Source organism: Myotis daubentonii, chromosome 11, assembly GCF_963259705.1.
Source record: "Myotis daubentonii chromosome 11, mMyoDau2.1, whole genome shotgun sequence".
Classification (NCBI taxonomy): Eukaryota; Metazoa; Chordata; class Mammalia; order Chiroptera; family Vespertilionidae; genus Myotis; species Myotis daubentonii.
Genome location: NC_081850.1, coordinates 21,414,914 through 21,434,384, shown reverse-complemented (window position 1 = coordinate 21,434,384; position 19,471 = coordinate 21,414,914). Strand labels below are relative to the sequence as shown.

The 19,471-nt window shown below is 39.8% G+C and overlaps 2 protein-coding genes and 1 non-coding gene across 3 annotated transcripts in view; 1 reads left to right on the top strand and 2 right to left on the bottom strand.

Annotated features, from left to right (window-relative positions):
• The first annotated feature begins 983 nt into the window (after positions 1–983).
• RRAGA (Ras related GTP binding A) lies at positions 984–2,602 on the top strand. Its single transcript, XM_059656580.1, has one exon. The coding sequence runs from the start codon at positions 1,258–1,260 to the stop codon at positions 2,197–2,199; it is 942 nt and encodes a 313-aa protein (XP_059512563.1). The 5' UTR covers positions 984–1,257; the 3' UTR covers positions 2,200–2,602.
• Positions 2,603–6,185: 3,583 nt separating this feature from the next.
• HAUS6 (HAUS augmin like complex subunit 6) overlaps positions 6,186–19,471 on the bottom strand; it is a 41,714-nt gene continuing 28,428 nt past the window's right edge. The window contains exons 12-17 of the mRNA XM_059656578.1: positions 16,897–16,978; positions 14,203–14,269; positions 13,710–13,895; positions 10,686–10,821; positions 8,335–8,937; positions 6,186–7,114 (exon numbers count right to left, since the gene is read on the bottom strand). Coding sequence (XP_059512561.1) covers positions 7,053–7,114; positions 8,335–8,937; positions 10,686–10,821; positions 13,710–13,895; positions 14,203–14,269; positions 16,897–16,978 — 1,136 coding nt within the window. The 3' untranslated portion in view covers positions 6,186–7,052. The remainder of the gene's footprint in view (positions 7,115–8,334; positions 8,938–10,685; positions 10,822–13,709; positions 13,896–14,202; positions 14,270–16,896; positions 16,979–19,471) is intronic.
• LOC132212894 (small Cajal body-specific RNA 8) lies at positions 14,355–14,485 on the bottom strand. The gene has a single exon (XR_009447833.1). It is a non-coding gene; the product is annotated as a small Cajal body-specific RNA 8 (non-coding RNA).

The window sequence follows — 19,471 nt, the reverse complement described above, 5'->3', positions numbered from 1 at the left end:
CCTCGCTTAAGGGCAGAATCTTATATATATAGTAGCAGAGAGCAGGCTGGTTAACGGGGGAAGGGAGGTGGGGAAAATGGGGGTTGCACGATGTAGGATGGAGAGCTCACCTAAAGCATGATGACTGTAGCTAATACTGTATCGCATACTGGAAATTTCCTACGAGTGGATTTCAGATACTCTCACCACAAAGGTATTATGTTCATTAGCTTGACTGTAGTAATCATTTCGCTGTATATTATCAAATCATGTTGTGCACCTTAAAGATATTATTTGTATTTTTTAAGTAAAATTGCATTTCATCACTTAACAGGTGTGTAACTTGCCAATGTTACTTAACCCCCTCTAAGCTTGATTTACTCACTGGAAATCGGGTTATTTATTCACAGGGTCATTGTGAGGGCTGAGCTAATGCTCAGGTTCCGTATGTTTCCTCGAGCCAGAGTCTGAGGAAACCGCTAAAGTCTGAGCTGACCGGATAGGCAGGTGTGAGGAAGGAACTCCCGAGTGGAAAAGGCACCCAGTGGGAGTCGGGAGGTCGCCCGGTGCGGCGTGGGAGCCCTGGGCCGTCACTTCACTTCTCGCAGGCTCACTTTCTTCATCGGTGCGGTAGTCGCTGGCCCCGCCCTGGTCCTCAGTAAACCCGGGACTCCGGGGAGGCCTGACCCGGCCGGGAGCTCCTCCCCGCGCGGCGTCACCGGCCTCCCGCCCGGCCAGACCACCCGACAGACACACCGCCCTCTTCCAGCCCCGCGTCACGGCGCAGGGTGGGCTGGCCGCGAGGTGGCAGCACTCTCCCAAACGACCGCCCGCGCACACCTTTGCGACCCTGAACCCAGCTGAAATAGAGGAACCGAACACTAGAATCCCGGGCTCCCCTTCCATTTCCTCGCTCCGGGGCCTCTGCTCGGTTTCATTAAAAGAGCAGTTGATCAAAGCCCCTGAGGCTGGGACGGCCCAGCGCGGCAGTTCTCGCGAGATCGCCGCCGGAAGTGGGCGGCCGCGGAGACGCAGCGGCTTTCCTCACCGGAAGGCGAGCGGTCGCCCGAGCTGCTGCAGCCGTTTGCTCCTCTCTCCCGCGCAGAGCTCACCCCGCCGGGCCTCGCCGCCCCCAGCTCGCTCTCCCGGCCTCCCCGCCTGCCCCGCCGCGCGGCCCAGCCTGCGGAGCCCCCGCGACGCCCGGCCGCTCCCTCCTTCCCTCCGCGCTGCAGTTAGGCCGCGCCTTGAGGCCCAGTCCGCGGCGGCTCCCGGCGGGTGATGCCCAATACAGCCATGAAGAAAAAGGTGCTGTTGATGGGGAAGAGCGGGTCGGGAAAGACCAGCATGAGGTCGATTATCTTTGCAAATTACATCGCTCGCGACACCCGGCGCCTGGGCGCCACCATCGATGTGGAGCACTCCCACGTCCGGTTTCTGGGCAACCTGGTGCTGAACCTGTGGGACTGTGGCGGGCAGGACACCTTCATGGAAAACTACTTCACCAGCCAGCGAGACAACATCTTCCGTAACGTCGAGGTGCTGATTTACGTGTTCGACGTGGAGAGCCGCGAACTGGAGAAGGACATGCATTACTACCAGTCGTGTCTGGAGGCCATCCTCCAGAACTCGCCTGATGCCAAAATCTTCTGCCTGGTGCACAAAATGGATCTGGTTCAGGAGGATCAGCGTGACCTGATTTTCAAGGAGCGAGAGGAAGACCTCAGGCGCTTGTCTCGCCCCCTGGAGTGCGCTTGTTTCCGAACCTCCATCTGGGACGAGACGCTCTACAAAGCCTGGTCCAGCATTGTCTACCAGCTGATTCCCAACGTCCAGCAGCTGGAGATGAACCTGAGGAATTTTGCCCAAATTATTGAGGCCGACGAAGTGCTGCTGTTCGAGAGAGCGACGTTCCTGGTCATTTCCCATTACCAGTGCAAAGAGCAGCGCGACGTGCACCGATTTGAGAAGATCAGCAACATCATCAAGCAGTTCAAGCTGAGCTGCAGTAAATTGGCCGCTTCTTTCCAGAGCATGGAAGTTAGAAATTCCAACTTCGCCGCTTTCATCGACATCTTCACCTCAAACACGTACGTGATGGTGGTGATGTCGGATCCGTCGATCCCGTCCGCAGCCACGCTGATCAACATTCGCAATGCCAGGAAACACTTTGAGAAGCTGGAGCGGGTGGATGGTCCCAAGCACAGCCTCCTCATGCGTTGAATGTTGCCAAATGCTCTCTCTGAAGATGCTGAAATGCCTTCCCTCCCCCCTCCCTCCCCGCATCCTTTTAGTATTCATAATGTCGTGTGCTTCAAAGTGGGCTTTCAATTGTGTGCTGCTTACTACTTCCATCTCTTCCCTGCTCCCCCTTCTTTAAATCTCGGGCGCTCTTTCCTCAGCTATCCAGTAGAGCTTTAAGATGGCCTTTCTGAAAAGTTGGTATGGTGTAACACTAAAGTAGGTGGTGTGTGTGGTGTGTGGTGTGCGTGTGTGTTCCGATTACCTGGTTGTAATAGATATACACATCAAAGCCTTTACAATATCTTCCTGTATTCCTTGCAAGATTGCAAAGGTGGAATGTTACTATTTTATCAGCAAGATATTAAAATGCATTTATAAATTCTTCTTGGCTTCAGTCATAAATAAACATTTGCTGTTAGCTATTTAAAATATGGTCTTATTTGAAATAATTTGAAGGGGTTAATATGTAAATCTAAAGATTCTGCCTGCCCACAAGTATTGGTTTACTGGTAAATTTGTTTTTGTGATCTTAGCCGCCCCCCATCACCTGAGGGATGTTTGATAGCAACTGTAACAGTGATTGAACATTGAATCCGGAGCTAGACCACCTGAGCTGAGTTGGTATTCTTTCTAGTGCCTTCACTTAACTAGCTCTGTAACCCGGGCAAGGTATTTAATTTTGCTGTTGGGTTTTGTTTTCTCATTTATAAAATGTGGATAAGAATAGCACTACAAAATAGGATTGTTAAAAGGATTCAATTAAAACATAGAAAGCATTTAGAATGGTGCCTGGCACATACTCAGTACTGTGTCAGCTAGCAATACCACCTACTAAGCCATTCTTTTTGCCCCAACCCCACACGCATACTCCAAAATTACTGGACATGGAGCCTAGCAACATATTGAACCCTTACTAAATGCCAGGTATTCTTAAACACTTGATGTGCATTTTCTTATTAATCCTCACAACCTATGAAGTAAATTACTTTTATCTCTACTTTAATAAATGAGAAAATTGGTATGGGCCTAATAGAGCTGAACCTAGGCAATATGATTACAGATCCTCCCCCTTTCCTATTACATCCCACTACTATCCCACTGATAAGTGTTAATCATAAAAATCCTAGCTTTTGAAGTGTATGTACATTACTTTATATAATTCCCTTTATAGAAGGAGGAAACTGAAGCCCAGTAAGTTAAATAATTTCTCTCAGTAGTGGTTAGGTCACGTTTGGGCAAGATCACTTTCCCATCTGCATTTGTCTGGAAATTGGATAATACTGAATCAGATTCTTAGATTAACTACTTTGAGGGACAGATAAGATTCCTAATTTGGACTGGCAATGTGGTATGGTGAAATCAGAAAACATCTAAAATGTCCCTTTCCAGTTGCCTTAAAGATTAAAGCAATCTACATATTTTAGAGCCAAGAAACCTCTGATCAACTCCTCTCACCTCTCTTTACAAATGAGACATTAGCTCTGTATACTCTGTATACAGATTAAATATAAGCAATACAACTTTACAGCTGTATGTGGATGACAAGGTCCCCTACCTGTGAAGAGCAAGAAGCTAACCAGATGCAAGTAATTAAACTCATCTACTTGGAGCCTTTGGCAATAAGTTACTATAAAGGTTCCAGATGAAAAAAACTCTGAAGGTAAAAATGTACTTTTTAAAGTACCACATTAGTGACTCTAATAATTAAAATGGCAGTAACAAAATGCTTGTATCTGAATCACAAATTTTTGTTGATCAAGTTACTGGTTATGTGATCATTTTGTGGTTTGAAGGGCATGGTTCTTTTTTATATCTAGCAAGTTCCATAGCCAAGTGATATAATATTGAATGTTTATTCAATACTAGAGCATATAGAACATATTTACAAATAGTCTCATAGGGGACCCACAAATATTTTAAATTTAGGATGTAGACTTGACATTCACTAGGGAGAACTATGCATATGTAACATTATGTAAAAGAGAATTTTACTTTAGCATACACTTTCCTTACATTGAGGAAAATGTCCTTAAACATATTTTAGTTTATTCAGAGTAGGAAAAAATAGGGTTTCCTTTTATACAGGTCTCAAGAATTCCTGTTTTTCCTTTAGATAAAATTGACTGCCCTGGTGGGGCGGCTCTGTTGGTTAGACTGGGGATTGAGCCCTCAACTTTAGCATATCAGGATGATGCTCTAACCAACTGAGCTAACTTGGCTAGGGTTAGCTCTTAAGCTTTTTAGTCTGATAATTACCAAGGAAGTATATTTAAAATGCAGATTCCTAATCCCCATTTTAGACCTATAGAATCTATGTATTGCAGGTGATTCCCTGAGTCCATTTAACCCTTTGAGTGCCAACCAATATCCTAGGAACTATGCCAAAATTACCAAGGCATTTTTGCTGCTTTTATAGCAGTTTAGGAAAAAAATTATGAAAATTAGGTAGCTAAATGCCAGTGGTCAATTTTAGAACTACAAACATTCGGCATCATAAGTAATCTGCACTTAGGTGCCATCTGTCCATAAAGAGTGAAAAACTAGCATCTAACAGTGACACTGCAGGAGGAGCGCGATAGCACTCCCACTCCTGGCACTTTTGGGGAAAGAGGAACCGGCACTCTAGAGGTTAAGACAAGTCATGTAAGCTCCCTGGCTTCAGCCCATCTACAAAACAGGTATAATAATCACTATCTTAACAGGGTAAGAATTAGATGAAATCATATATATTAAGTGACTAGTAATGGCTCTGGTACTTAGCTGATGCCCTATCCTTCCTAACATTAATTTTGGATTTACAGATACTGAGTTTTCTTTTTTTTTTTTTTTTTTTTTTATATTTTATTGATTTTTTACAGAGAGGAAGGGAGAGAGAGAGTTAGAAACATCGATGAGAGAGAAACATCGATTAGCTGCCTCTTGCACATCTCCTACTGGGGATGTGCCCGCAACCCAGGTACATGCCCTTGACCGGAATCGAACCCGGGACCTTTCAGTCCGCAGGCCGACGCTCTATCCACTGAGCCAAACCGGTTTCGGCCAGATACTGAGTTTTCTTAAGTTAGACTAGAGAACTTAGTTTCCCAGTATACCTATAAAGTCCCTTATTTGTTCTATTAACTAATAAAGGAATATAGCACCTTAGGAGCTTTTTTTTTTCCCACTGCAAAATATGTGCTTTTTTCTGTCTTTTCTCACAGACTGGCCTTCAAACTGGGATTGAACAACTTGGAGAAGCCCAAAATGAGTGAAAGATAATTAAGCCCACCTACTTCCAGAACTCTCCCCTCCCCTTTTCTCCTCTCCCTGTCAGTTTCTTGGCAGGTGGACATGATTTTAATGGTTAAGAGTTGGGACAAGATAGAGGGGTACTGTTGGTGCTATGTCTTCCAGTGTGTACTCATTCCTCCTGATTCATGGAGAGCTATGGGATGTACTCACTTGATTCTAGAGACAAGCCCTTTTCTCGGCCAGACACCATGACTGAGTGAGGCAGGGTTTTGTACAAGAGGCCTTACATCTGACTCCCATTTCTGAGCCATATCCTACTGTCCTGGCCTTTTAGTTACTTGTGGTTTATTAAGGAAAGAAAATAGGGTCAAATCCTAGCTTTACCACTGACTTAGCTGTGTGACACTGAACAAGTAATTTAACCCCAAATTCAGTTTTCTCAAGTTATTTTGAGACTGTTCTGTAGGCTTTGGGGAACTGAGGAAGAAAGCAATATAATCAAAATTAGCTCCTTTCCCACAAAACAGTGCCCTCACCGCCTCCCCCCCCCCCAATAAAAGAAAACACACAGACATTTTTTAATTTGCATTCTTTTCTGTTAAAATATAAAAGTAGGGTTAAGTTAAATTCTCATAGTCTAAATTAGACTAAATATAAATCTGCTATACAACCCAATGAATGGATTCAGTTTGATAGTATTCCTTAAGTGTCTAGTCATCTTCCATCTTTTTCCCTTATTAAATTCATTCTGCTCCAGTCTTCACATACCACATGCACTTTATTCCATAAAATATCATTTTTCAGCATCAACCTACTTGAATAATCAATCATGAAACCTATTTAGAGCTTTCCAAACTTTGTCCTTTAGACTACACAGCTCAAAGGACTATTTTTCTCTTTATTTTTTTTGTTAGTACCAGAATGTTTCATTAAGAAATAATAAAAGTTCTATATTTCCCTAAAATGAAAGATCAGTGTATTCAATGGCTATTATCTTAACCATGTAATAAATGTACATCAAAAACTACTCATCCTTATGTTAGTTCACTGAAATTATAGTAAATTTAACTACTACTTTGCCATTTTCTTAATGCTTATAAGATTATTCAAGAAATCAAAATGGCTTCACATAACTTGATGTTTGCTTTCCAAATACTTCACATTTCAACTCCACTTACCTAAAAACATTAGAAGAGGCTAAAGGGAATTATTTAAGACTTTTTAGACCTTGAAAAATGTCAGTTTTGGGGGTCTTTTAAACTTTTTTGGCTTTGTTTTTTTTTCATCACCATTTATCCCCCCTATAACTCCTCCACCTCCACTCACCCCTATAAGTCTGAGGTGTTTTTGTGTTGTTTTTATTTATTTTAGCGAGAGAAAAGGAGAGGGAGAGAAACACCAATGTGTGAGAGAAACATCAACCAGCTACCTCCTGCACAATTCCTACAAGCCAGCAACCGGGGCATGTGCCCTGACCAGGAATCGAACTGGTGACTTCTCATTTCATGGGAGGATGCTCAACCTACTGAGCCACATCAGCTAGGGCTATAAGTCTATTTTTAAATCAACTTGCTTCAACTGAAGTGTGCAACGTAAGTAAATTATCTCTTCAACTCAGACGGCGATTCTTTTGCATCAAGGCTCTTATTCAAGATTTCTGCTTCTGCAAAATTGATTTTAAAAAAGAGAAAAGGATACGCAAACATTACCAAAAAAATCAAATAGCACAGACTCCAAGTAGTAGCAAATTTCAGTCTTCTTAAGGATAAAGTTCACATATATATATTTAACTATGATAAAATTACCATCATTCTCACTGAGGTATTCTCCAGAGAATATCAATATATCCCTCCTAGAATCCTTTTTTTTTTACCCTCTTAGAATACTTTTCAATATACCAGTTTTTAATTATCATGGGCAAATCAGAGTGACATATAATGAATTATCACCAGACCCGTATCTGTTCTAACATGCTTTAAGAGCAGTTTTTTTAACTCTTTACGTTGAAAATTTTCAAACATATATAAAAGAGAATTATGGTTAACCTAATGTAGTTTGCTTCAATAATTCAATAATTATTTAATACTAACTATTAATGAGTTAAATTGTGTCCCCCACACAGATATGTTGAAGTTTCCAATAAGGTCACTGCAGATATGATCAGTTAAGATGAGGTCATTGTAGAGTAGGACGGACCCTTATAAGAAAGTGCAGAGACACACGAGGGAGAACGCCATGTGAAGAGGAAGGCAGAGCAAGTATAGAGTTTTGCTGCCACAAGCCAAAGAACACCTGAGGCTACCAGAAGAGGCAAGAAGGATCTTCCTCTAGTCTAGTGGCTTCAGAGAGCATGGTTCTTGCCAACACTTTGAGGCTGGTTTCTAGCCTCCAAAACTTATTGTCTGCAGAGACAATAAATTTCAATTTAAGCCACTCAGTTTGCTTTGGTAGACCTAGAAAACTAATACATTGACCTTGTTTTATCATCCCACCCACACCAAATTTATTTTAAAGCAAATCACAGATATTATATTACAAAAATGATATTTAACAGGGTTTCTCAACTTTTTTAGAACCATCTTCCAGTAACCAAGAAGATTTTGATGAAATTTACCTTTATTAGTTTGTATTACAAAAGCAATAGGTTTCAAGTTTTTGGTTTGTTTTTAAACCATCCCAGACTAATTGTAAACTACATACACATCACTAGAGATTCTGAAAGTACCCATAATAGTGATGGGTACACTTATCTCATCCTAGCCAAAAGAATGAGCATATTTTGTCACATTAACAAAGATCATATAGCATTCATTGTTTACTATTTTTATAAGAAGTTGAGAGAAACTTTAGTAAGTTAACACGCACAGGTTTATTTAATCTTACCTTTTAAATAAGGTGAAAGTTCTCCAAGACTATATGGCCTCGTGGTCCCCAATCTTTGTTCCACTGGAGAAAACTTAATTAGTGGTGAAAGAGACCGTTTTCTTTCACCAGGGGACATTCGTAAAGATGGTTTTGTATAGTCAGTATGCAAATCTTGAGTGTCCAGCAGGTTAAGCATATCATCTGTTTGCATGGTTTGAGGAGCAGGGCTCAGTTCTTGTTTGTGTCTTTCAGGTATTTCAGAATTAAAGAGGTAAGTTTCTTCCTTTTTCTTGATAAGAGATTTTTTCAGAGCCTCATATCTACTGTAAATAGCCTGTACATGGGAGTCTGATTTTGGAGTAGTCTGTCTTTCTCCCACAACATCTTCTGAGAAAACGCTACTGTTCATAGGACTATTTGGTTCCAGTTTGAAATTGGCCTCTGTACTATTGGAGCTATTAAGACTTAAATGACCAACATCTTCTGGAAGAGTTTCATGTAATATGCCAAAATCAATATCCTTAAAACCTTCTCTATGTTCAGTATCCACTTGAATTGATTCTGTACTTCTGTTATCTTCTATTTTAATAGCTTTTCTCCATGAGCTCCTAATATCACTGACTAATTAAAGGGGGAGAAAAAAAACCATAAGTTACCAATATTCCCAAACACAGCATGCAAATAAACATTTCATTTCTAGTGCTCAAGATAAAGCTACTGGCCGAAACCGGTTTGGCTCAGTGGATAGAGCGTCGGCTTGCGGACTGAAAGGTCCCAGGCTCGATTCCGGTCAAGGGCATGTACCTGGGTTGCGGGCACATCCCCAGTAGGAGATGTGCAGGAGGCAGCTGATCGATGTTTCTCTCTCATCGATGTTTCTAACTCTCTATCTCTCTCCCTTCCTCTCTGTAAAAAATCAATAAAATATATTTAAAAAAAAAAAAAAGATAAAGCTACTGAGTATATGTTCCACAGATATGCTAGTTGAATGATAAGGCTCCACAACATACCAAAGCCCAACAAGATCAAAGAACTTATCTCCAACTAATCACACACAAATAACAAAACCTATTCCTGAAATGTACATATACTTTCACACAGCACATACAAATTGTATGTATCAAAAAGATATTTTGGACAGAGTTCAGCAAACCTTTTCTGTAAAAGGCCAGAGAGTAAGTAATATTTTAGGCTTTGCAGGCCATGTGGTCTACATCAACTATTTAACTCTGCCACTGTAGCATGAAAGCATCCATAAACAATATGTTGACAAATGAGCAAGGTTGTGTTCAATATAGCTTTGCAAAACAGTGTGTTAGGCTTTGTGATTCAATTCAACCTGAAGTGATCAATTTAAATTTGAATATATTATTTCTAGCAGCAAAATGGAAATTATATTTAACCACTCAACCAGGGTGATGTGCCTACATAAGGACAGTATCAGAACTTTATCTACACAAATTCTAAGTTATTAAAAAAAATTTATTGGCCCCTAGCCAGTTTGGCTCAGTGGATAGAGTGTTGGCCTATGGACTGAAGGGTCCCAGGTTCGATTCCAGTCAAGGGTACATGCCTGGGTTGTGGGCTCAATCCCCACTGGAGGATGTGCAGGAGGCAGCCGATCAATGATTCTCTCTCATCATTGATGTTTCTATCTCTCTCTCCCTCCCTCTCTGAAATAAATAAAAACATATTTTTTAAAAATGTATTGGGCATTCTGGCCGGCTTAGGAGAGGTAGGGAAGATCTCTGAGCACACAGTTTTTGGCTGATGCTGCTGGTTACTGCCTGGGAGATCAAACCTCTATACTCTATAAATATTGATCACAGATCAGATGTGAAGGCAGAGGATTTTTTAAGTGATCAACTAAAATATTTTCCAGGAAAAAGTCAAGTAAAACAAAAAACAAAATTGTACAGTATCAGGGCAAAATAATTTTACTGAAGAGGACTGCCATATAAGTGACAGTGCCCACATGTAATACTTCGATAAAAATCCCTTACGTCAAAACAAAAACCCATTGCCACTAAACTTAAGTAAAAGAGTTTTTGTTTTTTAATATATTTTTGTTGATTTCAGAGAGGAAGGGAAAAGGAGACAGAAACATCAATGATGAGAGAGAATCATTAATCGGCTGCCTCCTGCATACCCCCTACTGGGATTGAGTCCACAACCTGGGCATGTGCCCTTGACCAGAACTGAACGTGGGACCCTTCAGTCCGAAGGCCAACGCTCTATCCACTGAGCCAAACCAGCTAGGGCAGTAAAAGAGTTTTAAAGTGAGCTTCCAAAAGATTTGTCAGACCATAGTTCTAATAATGGTAATGTATAAAAAAGAAAATAAATGATAGAAAACATTATTAACTTACTCAAGTTTTCTGGAGTTCGGGGAATTTGTTTCCTAGTTAAGAATGGGTTAGAAACTAAAGAGTCAATCAGTTCCTCTAATTTTACTTCTTTTCCCGTAGAGAGCTGTGGTGAATCAGATAATACTGTCCTCACAACCTAAAACAGAAAAGGTAAAGCAAAAATTACCCTCAAATTAAGCCCACTGGTAGAATGCAACAAAAGCCCTGATAGTAACAGAAAGCACTTTAGTCAGCAGCCCTTCCCACTGCAGAGGGCATAAAAGTACACTCAACAGTGTAGCTCCCAGATACTCCCTACAGACTATCTAGGCACAATCCTACAAGGCAGCCATTTTCAATCGTTTTCATTTAAAAGCACACATAAACTAATTACTAAAATTCTGCGGCACATCAAAAAATATGTTTGATGCCGATATGACAAAAATAATAAATATAATTTTTATTAATTCACATCAGATGGCTATTGTTGTACTAGCTGTTGTCATTTTTTAATTGACAATCTAAGAGAAAAGAGGTCAGTGGCCCTGACTAAATAGTCAGGTATTGCACGTTTTAAAAATCCTTGTGGCACCAGTTGAAAATTGCTGCTATAAGGTAACACAAAACAGTTTCCTCCCTTATTTTAAATGGATATCCCCATTATAAAGGAGAGAACATGTAAGACTCTTTATACTTAGGAAGATTTGGAGGTAGTTCTGACTACACAGTGACCTAAAACTAAACTACCATCTGCTACATCACTGAGCTTGACAACTCTATAGCTGCTAAAATGATAGTTTTAAAGCAAGCAGATTCTTAATTATAAACCATTTGCACAGTAACACTTCTATTAATAAATAGAATACATTCTGACAACATATTTCTTTGCCAGAAATCTCATTATCAAATATAAATTAGTGAACAAGGCATAGATACTTTCTAAAATAAAAAAAAGTATACAAGCCAAAACCGGTTTGGCTCAGTGGATAGAGCGTCGGCCTGCGGACTGAAAGGTCCCAGGTTCGATTCCGGTCAAGGGCATGTACCTGGGTTGCAGGCACATCCCCAGTAGGAGATGTGCAGGAGGCGGCTGATCGATGTTTCTCTCTCATCGATGTTTCTAACTCTCTATCTCTCTCCCTTCCTCTCTCTCCCTTCCTCTCTGTAAAAAATCAATAAAATATATTTTTTAAAAAAAGTATACAAAATGAAAATAGCACTCTGTATTAATTAAAAGTGAATAAATCCAAAAAATATGCAAATTAAAATATCTGCCCCTTGAAATCCATAAAGAATAAATTTCCAACAACCATAATCAAATTGGCCCTCCCTTGTGAAAACAGGGCTTTTTAGAATTCAAATACTAAATATTCCTGTCACCAACACTATTAAATAAGATTCATTTCACTTTATTTTCAGAGCTTTTTGAGGTTTTTAGGGCTCTCCTTTACCATCACATCCATTCCACTGCTACTATAAATACTTTTAACCAGAGAATGTGCCTTTCCTTCCATCGGGAAAGAAAAAAGACTGACCATCTTTTCTTTAGTGTAATCACCTAACAAAGAAAACAATAGGACTTTAGAAATTTAAAAATACTTAGAGCCCTAGCCGCTTTGGGTCAGGTGGGTGGGCATTGTCCGGTGCACCAACATGTGGCCACAGTTCGATTCCCAGTTTGGGGCACAAACCCAGGTTTCAGCTGGATAACCCAGTAGGGTGCATGCAGGAAGCAGCCAAACCATGTTTCATTCTCACATCGATGCTTTTCTCTCTCCCTTTCCCTTCCTCTCTCTCTAAAAATCAATAAAAATATTTTTAAGAAAAATATTTAGAGACCATAAAACTGGCCCAACCTCCTCATGTTACAAACAAGAAAAATGTGACATCCAGCTCTATTTGGACAATATTCATTTACTTTGATCAAAATTGAGATAAAAGAGAGAACTCCAATACCTGAATTAATATGTACTAAACTAGCCCTAGCTGGTTTGGCTCAGTGGATGGAGCACTGGCCACGGACTGAAGGGTCCCGGGTTCAATTCTGGTCAAAGGCATGTACCTGGGCTGCAGGTCCCCTAGCCCTGGTGGGGGGGGGGGGGGGGGGGGAGATGCAGGAGGCTGAACCAATTGATGTGTCTCTCTCACATCGATGTTTCTCTCTGTCTCTCCCCTTCCACTCTCTCTAAAAATCAATGGAAAAATAAATTATATATATATATAGTTTATTAAAAATAAACTATATATGTGTGTATATATATATATATATATATATATATATATATATATATATACACACACACACACATACATAATTTTTTTTTTTTTTAAAGAGTACTAAGCCAAATTTTTCTTTTAGTCTCTCAGGAGCTGATTTATTCTCTGAATGCTTATCTCAATTCAAACAATGCTAAGGGATGTTGTGGGAAACTGAAATAAAAAAAACATTAGAAATGCTTGAGCATTTGTGTAAACTGAGTTCTGTAATACTACTGAGCAATAGTAATATTGTAGACACTTGTCAATAAAAAGTAGAACAGCATTAAGTTAGGAAAACCTAGATCATGAACAATGATGCACTTAATTCTTTTGAAATACTTAGAAAGCAGGACAAAAACTTTGCTCAGTGATAATATCTTGTTCTAATATTCAAAAAGAGAGGAAGCTCAGCTAAGCAACAGACATCATTCATGAAGTATTTTAATAGAGCATAACCATTGGGTATATTTACCCAACAACTGATATGTAATGGTTAACTCCAAAAATAGCATACATGTTATTATTTTTATACTTTTGGATATTTATAGGATGGGACATGAGTTCTAAACCATGGGAATAATCTTAACTAAGTAAGTTTATATGAAATCTATTTCTACTTTGGGGAGGAGCAATTTTGCTTTAACCATGACTTTTATATATTATCTGTGACCTCCTTCCCCAAATTTCCCCCAGTAAATCAATAATTAACTGTGCTTCATTTTCAATCACAACACTATAGAGAAAATAACAGCTATTTCAGTATACTTTTTACAATCTTTTTCTAACCTCTTCTGCCAGGTGATCTTGCTCTTTCTGGAATGGATCAATTTTTTTAACTGGCAGAGGTCCTCCTAATGCACTGCTCTCTGTATTCTTTGCCATATATGATGATGGAAAGTCTTCCCCTTCACACTCTGGTGTTTTCTTAGAAATTGTTTCAGTTTTTTCTCTAGATGTTCCAATCTTCATGTCCTGAAGATGACAGACATATGTTAAAAACCTTAATAATTGTGCCTGATTTTCATTAGAGGTTCTTGAGTTATCATGAACCTATAAAAGTTTACTAACATTACTGTAAAATTGTATGTTCACTGGCACAATTAAATAATTCCAATATTCCCCTGTAGAAGCAACAGGGAATTGTAAATCGGAATGGTACATTATGTGCAAATACTGGGAAATGTGAAAATAAAATTTTAATTTAATTTAATTGGGGTATCAACAAAAATAATATTTGATACTAAATGTAATCAGAATTAAAAATTGTTTTAAAATGTACCTTTTCAAATATTGTAACACTATTTCCATCTGATGATGAAACTGGCTGAAACAGGGAAGAAGCAGGGCTAAATGGAAAAATAAAACAAAACAAATCCAAGTTATGAGGAGGAAAGAATCCCATACACTTTATATATCTGAATATTCTTAAAAAACTGTCTGCCCCGTATCTGTCCGTTACGATTTCTCTCAATTCGTCCCGGTCATCAAAAGGCAGTTTATTCTACGGAGGTATGGTGACAATTAGAGCAGCACTGCAGCTCAATTTGTGTATCTGCCTCCCAAATTATAAATATTTGCCTTACCTGCTATATATTTTAAGTCATCAGCATTTTTTACAAGGGTTAAATGATTTGATGAACACTCAAAAGCTTGAATAAAGGGTAAGAACAAATTCAATTAATTAGACTGGCATTATTACAACATCCTCAATCTTTAGATCACAGAATTTCATTGTAAGAGACTTTCAGATTCTTTTGATATTTCATGACCAAAATCAATCTCTTATGCTGAATTTTGCTCTATAGCAAATATGTTATACTAACAATAGTCCTAAGGTTATTCACTTTGTTGCATTCTACACGTAGTATTCCTTAATCTCTTACATTCCCTTGCTCCTTTGAATAAACATAAAAACCTTATGTATCCTGCCCAGCCAGTGTGGCTCAGTGATTGAATGTTGACCCATGAAAAGGTCTCTGGTTCAATTCCCAGTCAGGGCATAACCCCAGGTTGCAGGCTCAATCCCTGGTAGGGGGCATAGGAGGGAGCTGATAGATGATGTTGCTCTCTTGTTGATGTTTCCATCTCTCTATCTCTTTCCCTTCCTCTCTCTTAAAAAAAAAAAAAATCAATAAACATTTTTTTTAAAAAACCTTATGTACATTTTCATTATAATTATAAAATAAATTATTAAATGTCTAAAGCCTTTAATTAAGCACTGACAACTTTATCTTCATCTTGAAAGAACTTTCAAATTCAATCATGGACTGTGTCTTCTTGTAGCCAAAAGCTTTTCTATTCTAGGCTATATGAAAGGGAGGATTACCAGAGACCACTTTTCAACATCAACCATGTCAGTGCACCCGGCTGGCGTGGCTCAGTGGTTGAGCATCGACCTATAAACCAGGAGGTCGGGGTTCAATTCCCAGTCAGGGCATATGCTCAGGTTGCAGGCTCGATCCCCAGTGTGGGGCATGCAGGAGGTAGCCAAACAATGATTCTCTATCCTTGATGTTTCTATCGCTCTCTCCCCCTCTCCCTTCCTCTCTGAAATCAATACACACACATATATATATTTTAAATGTCAGTGCTTTACTTTCTGTTCATAGCCAGAAATATAAAATTAACACTTTGCAAATATTTTATAAAATAGCAAATATGCTCCTTCCAAACAATTCAAAATCACTGAAATTATTCATTTCAGCTTCTCCTAAACCGAATATAATCTACATATCAAAGGCAAAAAATTAACTATCTACTGCAATTTTATCTTAATTATTCCAAAAACTCAACATTAAAATGACCAAAAGCTGTGATGGAGAGCCAATAATCTATGCACCAAGGGCACTAAGATGCCATCACAAGATGGTGAGCTCCTTGAAGAAAAAGACTATTTCTTGCCAAAGGCTATTCCCAAGGGAGTATTTGATTGCTACTTAATAATGCTTAATTTCAATAAAAAAACAAATATATTCCCCAAGTATATTACATACATTTAGTTTAAAGATTTTTGCTTATAGCCCTAGCTGGTTTGGCTCAGTAGATAGAGAGTTGGCCTGCGGATTGAAGGGTTCTGGGTTCAATTCAGGTCAAGGGCACGTACCTCAGTTGCAGGCTCAATCCCTGGCCCTGGTTGGGACACGTGCAGGGGGCAACCAATCAGGCAACCAATCAACATATCGCTCTCTGTCTCGCCCTCTCCCTTTCACTCTCTCTAAAAATAATGGAAATATATCCTCAGGTGAGGATTTTAAAAAAAAATTTTTGTTCTTATATAATCTGGCATCAGTTTTATGGGCCAAAAAGGGGTAACAGAAAAAAACAGGCAATAAAAATATAAGAATACGCCTTAAGTTACAACAAATTAAGTAGGTTCAGTTTTTCATATGTTAAATTATGGGATTTAAATGAACCAGAAGCCTTTCTTTGTTTAAAAGAATGAACTTTTTATCAAATGGTATATAAAAATCCCAACATTAATAGAGATAAAAGAGCGAACTGCTCAGGTTGAAGTGGGAAAGGTGGGACTGCCAACAGGCTGAATTAGATTCAACCCATAGAACCAGAGGGTGCTGCAGAATACAGGCTGAAAATTACGAAGTGGATGATCTCAAAGGTTCTAAACCTTGGATTTAGTCAAAAGCTACAAGTGGTTTCAAAGAAATTCACAGACAAAAAAGACAAGAATTCAAATTCCCAAACTTACATTAGATAATCTTCATATATGTGTTTTTCATAAAAAATGAGACGATTCCCATGAATCCCAACATTTTTATAAAGAAGAAAAAAATATGCCCATGTATCAGAAATGTTGAATCTTTCCTGAAAATATAGACTCGCCGTGGAAAAATACTGTCTAAGAGAAGAAAATTATCGACTCTCCCACATTAAAAAAGCTTGGAAACTGGCTAAAGATGGGACTATTATTAACAAAGGGGGAAGAAAATCAATATGAAAATCAATTTTGTTTTACCTGTTTGTTAGATCATATACAGTTCCCAGTACATCACTGGCTCTTCTACAATCATTTTCCTGGTTATGCTGTTTAGGTATATCTAAAAGAACAGAAAAATTAATTACTCTGTATGTTTTTCCATTCTAATATGTTTTTAAATTTTAAGGAAAGCCATTGCTAGATTACAGAGGATGATATTCCAGGGGCTCCTCTTCTTTCAACACGTTAGATTCTGAAAGACTATTATACACGTGTCCAAAGTATCATCTACACTAATAAAAGAGAAATATGCAATTTGGTGTCACTCCACTACGCCCGCCAGCCAATCAGAGTGACTATGCAAATTAACCCAACAAAGATGGTGGTTACTTTGCACACACAGGCGCAGAGAGGAGACTGAAGGCTTCGGCCGGAGTGAAGACCAAAGACTGAAGAGGCTTGGCTTCTCCCCTGCAGCCGCAGTGGAGAAGCCAAGCCTCGCTGCGGCCGCAGTGGAGAAGCTAAGCCTTGCTGCGGCCAGACCAAAGGCCTGGGTCCGGGGTGCCGGAGGAAAACTGGTGCCAGCAGCCAGGGGAAGGAAGGTCTATTGCGTGAATCTTCGTGCAACGGGCTTCTAGTATATAATAAAGTGGTAATATGCAAATTGACCATCACTCCAACACACAAGATGGCCGCCCCCATGTGGCCACAAGATGGCCTGCAGGGGAGGGCAGTTGGGGGTGACCAGGCCAGCAGAGGAGGGCAGTTGGGGGTAACTACACCTGCAGGGGAGGGCAGTTGGGGGCAACCAGGCCTGCAGGGGAGGGCAGTTAGGGGTGACCAGGCCAGCAAGGGAGGGCAGTTAGGGACGACCAGGCCAACAGCGGAGGGCAGTTGGGGACAACCAGGCCTGCAGAGAAGGGCAGTTGGGGGCAACCAGGCCAGTAGGGGAAGAATTGGGGGTAATTGGGACGGCAGGGGAGTGGTTAGGGGGTGATCAGGCTGGCAGCAGAAGCAGTTAGGGGCAATCAGCCATGCGAGCAGTTGGGAGCCAGCCGTCCTGGATTGTGAGAGGGATGTCTGACTGCCCATTTAGGCCCAATCCCTCGAGGGGTTCCAGATTGGACAGGGTGCAGGCTGGGCTGAGGGCTGCGCCCCCCGCTCCCCACCCCCGCGCACAAATTTCGTGCACCAGGCTTCTAGTTACTATATAAGAAGCCAATGTACACTATGTAAAGCTTTCCTTTTAATTCATCATAATAGTATACCAACTTATAACATTTTCAATCTCTATGCTTTTGCAGCTACTAATTATAATGAAATTACTGAGATTATATATTATTCCAAAAATGAGCACAAATACAAATATACCACAAACTTACCAGACAACCATAAACTAAAATGATTATGCACAACTATAAACACCATCTGATGGAGGTAGGCACTGTTGAAATACATTTGTTGTGGTATATAGCAAAGTTTGTAAGGTAAAAGTTGCTAAGTAAAAAAGCATCTAGAGCCCTAGCCCAAGCATGTCAAACTTGTGGCCCATGGACCACATGCCTCATTTATTTGGCCTGTGTTAGCCTTTGAGTTTGACATGCTTACCCTAGCTGGTTTGGCCCAGTGGATAGAGCATTGGCCTGCAGACTGAAGGGTCCCAGGTTCATCTCCGGTCAAGGGCACATGCCCTGGTTGCAGGCTCAATTCCCAGTAGGGGGAATACAGGAGGCAGCGATCACTGATTCTCTCTCATCATTGATGTTTCTATCTCTCTCCCCCTCTCCCTTCCTCTCTGAAATCAATTTAAAAAAAATTTTTTTTTAAAGCATCTGGAACTTTGTTCTTTATTTTTTCCTAAAGGTGATGGATGATAGGAAGCCACTAATGTGTATTACACCAGGAGATGAAAAGGATCATATTTACACCACAGAAAGACCACTGAGAGCCATTTGTAATATGGAATAGATAGAGCACTGGAGGCTGAGTAGTTAGAACACAATTACAGGCAAGAAATTATAAAAAAAAAAACCTAAGCTACAGCACTTAAGATATGAGGCAAAGTAGGGGACAGACATAATAGAGCATTTATGGCATAGAAACAAACCTGAACTCACCAGTACAAAGCAAACCAAGGTGAAGCAGACACTGTCTCCTACCATAAACATACTAGAAAGTTTTCAGAACTAAAGAAAGACATGAGCCTTCATATAAAAAAGTACACACGAGTCCCAAACAGACTAAATAAAACAAATCTACATTCAGAAACATCTCAATGAACCTGTATAATACAAAAATAAATAAATGAAAGTCTTAAGAGCAACGTGGCATCAAATGTCTCAGAAACAACAGAAGGCAGAAAGCAACGAGAGCATATCATCAAATTCATAAGGAAAAATAAGTGTCTATCTAGAACAGTGATGGTGAACCTATGAACCTATGAACCTATGATTTAACAAAGAAAAATCAACCAAAAAAATGAGTCCCAAAAATGAGTTCCTACGCACTCTTTTTTAAAATTTTTCTTTGTTAAATGGCATTTAAATATGTAAAATAAATATCAAAAATATAAGTCTTTGTTTTACTATGGTTGCAAATATCAAAAAATTTCTAT